The sequence below is a fragment of the Alligator sinensis genome, unplaced genomic scaffold, assembly GCF_000455745.1.
Source record: "Alligator sinensis unplaced genomic scaffold, ASM45574v1 scaffold1377_1, whole genome shotgun sequence".
NCBI classification, from domain to species: domain Eukaryota; kingdom Metazoa; phylum Chordata; order Crocodylia; family Alligatoridae; genus Alligator; species Alligator sinensis.
The window spans coordinates 664,246-668,166 of NW_005842585.1; the positions used below are offsets into that span (position 1 = coordinate 664,246).

At 53.0% G+C, this 3,921-nt stretch overlaps 1 protein-coding gene across 7 annotated transcripts in view; it reads left to right on the forward strand.

The window, feature by feature from the left end:
• JUP (junction plakoglobin) overlaps window positions 1-3,921 on the forward strand; it is a 53,178-nt gene that overhangs the window by 32,097 nt on the left and 17,160 nt on the right. For 6 of the 7 annotated variants that reach the window (XM_014524261.2, XM_014524259.2, XM_025214498.1 and 3 more), the window contains one exon: window positions 3,494-3,714. In XM_014524261.2, coding sequence (XP_014379747.1) covers window positions 3,501-3,714 — 214 coding nt within the window. In that variant the 5' untranslated portion in view covers window positions 3,494-3,500. Of the gene's footprint in view, window positions 1-2,531; window positions 2,721-3,493; window positions 3,715-3,921 lie in introns of those variants that run through there. The other variant, XM_014524260.2, reaches the window with a different exon arrangement.

The window sequence follows — 3,921 nt, forward strand, 5'->3', positions numbered from 1 at the left end:
CCATGTTGTGACTCTGCACCTGGGTCATGTGCTGGAGAGGGAAGCAGCATGGGCCCTGCTGTCCAAGTGCAGTGCAAGGCTTGTGCAGCGCTTGACATAGCCGTAAAAGGCAGCTCTTCCTTGCTGTATGCATCTGCCTGGGTCACCCCCCTCACAGCCATCAGGACAGTGCTCAAGCCAGGTGGCCTAGTAGGAGTCTGGGGAGAATGGCTGGAGGGGTGCAGCAGTGGCTTGCCTGCTGTGGTAAAACCCTGGAGATCTGATAAGTCTCCTGGGACTGAGGGTAGGCAGGGCAGTAGGGGAAGGAGCAGGCTCTGGCCTCTGTTACCTCTCTGGTATGAACCCAGTGCAAGGCTGTTTTCTCTTTCCTGGAATGCATCAGCTGCCTGCAGACCCAGGGGCTCCCATGGTCCCCAGGAAGCAGGGTGGGGTTTGAAAACCTTTGTGTGCAAGGGCTGGCTTTAAGCCCATTATCTTCACACTAATCCCCTGCATTAATAATCCTGATGCCCAGGATGAGCGAGCCCCCCTGTTGTGGGCCAAGCATACGGTACATTAGTGTTGCTGCATGGATGTGGGGAAGTGAGGCACAGTGACCCTCCCTTACCGTTCCTTCTTCCTTGAGCCCACAGCAGGCAGGACTATGTTGCTCTTTGTGCTCCCACTACACAGCCTCTCTATCCTAGGCCTCCTCTGGCCTGGGTTTATGGGGGGAGCATTTGCAAATGGCTGGCAGCAGTGTACTGCTCTAAGGTTGATGGGAGGGTGTCAACAGCTTGCGCTGGAGACCTCCGATTCTGATAGCAACAGGTTTTCTGAAATCTAGCAGGCTCCTTGCTGTACCTTCAACTCTTTCGCCTAAACTCGTTGAATCATGGGGCCTTTTGCTAGCCGTCTTGTGCCACCTGCTATTGCTGCACTGATGCAATACAACATTGGCAAGCAACACCTGGCTAAGGCAGGGCTTCCACAATGGCTGTTCTTCTGAGGCCAGCTGCTTTCCTAGAGCTAACAGTGTTGGGGAGGGAGGTGGCCCAGGCTTTGTCTAGCTTATTATATCTAAAGCTGGAAGTAGGGATGCTCTGGTTCTGCTAGCCATTCACCTACTGATCTCTAGCTCGTGGCTGTAGGTGGAAGCCCAAGCCATGGTAGAAGCTTTTCCTGTTCAAAGAAGCTTTTGCAAAGCCTTATTGAAGTGTTTGGTGTCAGCAGCAGGGGTGGGAGGCGAGGGATATTAGTATCCAGGTGTGGTTGTGGTAGAGCAGTAGGGATTTATGAGAAACCTGCCTCCACCGTCAGAAGCCCCTGGCCAATGATGACAGCCCTGGATTGCAGGGACTCCATCACTGAATGCTCCCTGAAAACAAGGCTGCCTGGTCCTATAAATCTGATCTGCTTTTTGGGGTTGGACGGTATTTCCCCCACAACCTGAGAGGCATTCAGGGCAGCTGTCATGATGCCCGCTGTCCGTGGCAATATCCCTGCCACGGCTCTGGGATAAGCCAGATGTCACTGCCTCTTGGTGGTCTACCCATGTTCAGCCTGGCAGAGCAGAAATGAATGTCGCCTGGAAGGTGAAGCTTGACATATAAATGCACAAGGGAAAGGAGGGCATGTTCTCTATGAGATGGTAGCCTTGGGCAGTCTCTGCATGTGCTGTTCTTGGCTGCTTGGTAATGAGGCTTTTGCTGGCCAGCGGCTTCTGTCTGGCTTTGATTTAATGGGACTGCACTGAAGATAAGGGGGAATTTCATCTTAGTCCAAGCTGAGCCCCTGCCTTTGCATCTCAGGAGGAGCCAAGCAAGGACCCACCAGCTTGCCTTGCTGGATCAAGCAGCTGTCCAGCTCTAAGCTACTAGATTCAGACCCATGAGGAAGAGGGGAAGAACTCTGTAGCCCATTCCCCATCCTCTGAGCTCCTGTGGCAGGCACCTGTGCACATCACTACATAGAGTACCCCCATCCTCATGGATTTTTCCTGGGTGTCTGTGACCAGATGTGTGGTATGCAACTGCCAGGGGAGTCCCTCTGACTAGGACTCCTCTACCATGGGAACCGTTGCCTTCTTGTCTGTGCGCACGTGGAGGAACCTGTCCAACAGCCTCCTTGGAGTGTGGGAGGGGGGCAGCTTTTGCGAAGGTTCTGGCACCACCCTGAAGTTTTGGGTTTTTTTTTTCCCCTGGCATTCCAGCTCAGGGAGTGTCAGCCCTTCTTGCTGCTCTGCTTTGCCATTAACCCTCTTTCGCACCCTTTCTTAGTGTGGTGCAGAGGCAGCCTGCCAGTTCATGCTGCATGTGCAGTACCTCCCACCTTGGGGTGTGTTCTGGGCAGGGAGGCTGAGGATGAAAGTATCCCTGAGCCCTTCCTATCTCCTAGTCCTGAACCTTTGGCATTCTGAGAACCCAGTGCAGCAATGGGGTCCTTCCCCTTTTCTCAGCTGGGTTTGTTACGTTTCTTCCCTACCTCTTAATCTGGGAGCATGGTATCATGACTGGAATCTGGCACGCCCTTGTGAGCCTCTCCTTTAATGGGTGTGGGGCGGTGGCTGGTGTCTCCTCCCCTAGCTGTGCAGCAGGCTGGCTGTGCCACCCTCCCAGCTCCGGAAGGAGACGGGTTCTTCTGAATGGCAGTGGAGAGCGACTGTTCCTGCTCTTCTCCAGTTGCTGGAGGTGCAGCTGATTTTGCTGTGAAGTTCTGAGACCTTACTTAGTGAATCCTAGGTAAGTGCCTGCCCCTGCGGTAGCACTGCCTGCTCTCTGTATGCTTGCTCTGGCAGGCGTATGTTGCTGTTTAAAGAGCAAGGCTCTGCCCTAGGTTGGGCACTGGGCAGCAGGGCATTTGTATGAGGAAGTGCAAGGCTTGATCTCTCTTGCTTTTAAGACATTTGGAGGATATCCTAGGAGACAGTGTATGAGGTTCTGTTTTATGCTAAGAACTGAAACCCTTGCGGCTGGGTTCAATGTTCCTTTCTCTCTGGAAACTGGTCTTGAAAAAGCTCCGTTTCAATGTTCATCTCTCTCTGGAAACTGGTCTTGAAAAAGCTCCTCTGTGCTACCCACTATAGCTGGGGCCCTGCCCTACTCTGTCCTTCTGCCCAGGAGCATCCTACGTGGCCTTCAGTGAGCAAGAGTTTCTCTTTCAGCAAGTCCTGGCTGCTGCGAGAGGTAGTTTCAGTTGCAGACTCCTTTCGTGTCTCAACACGTGTGGTGAAGTGCTGAGCAGTGGGGTTCGTTAGTTTGCCTCATCTTTTCATCTTCTTAATAAGGCTGTGCAGCAGGACTCCTTTCTGGGTGAGTGGGAGGGCTGTGGGTAAAGTGACGCTGAGCTACGCGTGGTGCATTCACCTGGGTTTGGAGCAGTCGGGTGGGTGTGGAGGGACAAGACAGAGGCCATCTTTATGGTGATCCTAGTAGAAAAGGGAGGATTGGTTCCAGCTTGGTTTCTGGCTGTTTGCTGGGCAGAGGATGTGACCTTCCTTTCCTCCTCTCTGCAGAACAGCCATGGAGGTGATGAACATGATGGAGCAGCCTATCAAGGTGACAGAGTGGCAGCAAACATACACCTATGACTCGGGCATCCACTCGGGGGTGAACACCCAGGTACCGTCTGTCAGCAGCAAGTGCATCGTGGATGATGATGACCTCTATGGCAAACAGTACACCATCAAGAAGACCACCACCACCACCTACAACCAGGGAGGGGGCCAGGGACAAGGTAGGGGGACACAGTTGATGGGTGAACCAGACGTGCATGTGTGTACATGAAAATTGAGCTATTTTGTCCCTGCCCTCCTTCCACCTCCTCCACCAAATTTCTTGTGGCCTATACTTAAGTCTGCGTATTTCCTTTTTCCATGAATTCCTCCTTCTCCAGTGCCTTGGGAGTTCATATGGCTTAAAATATCCCCCCAGCCCTGCTGAA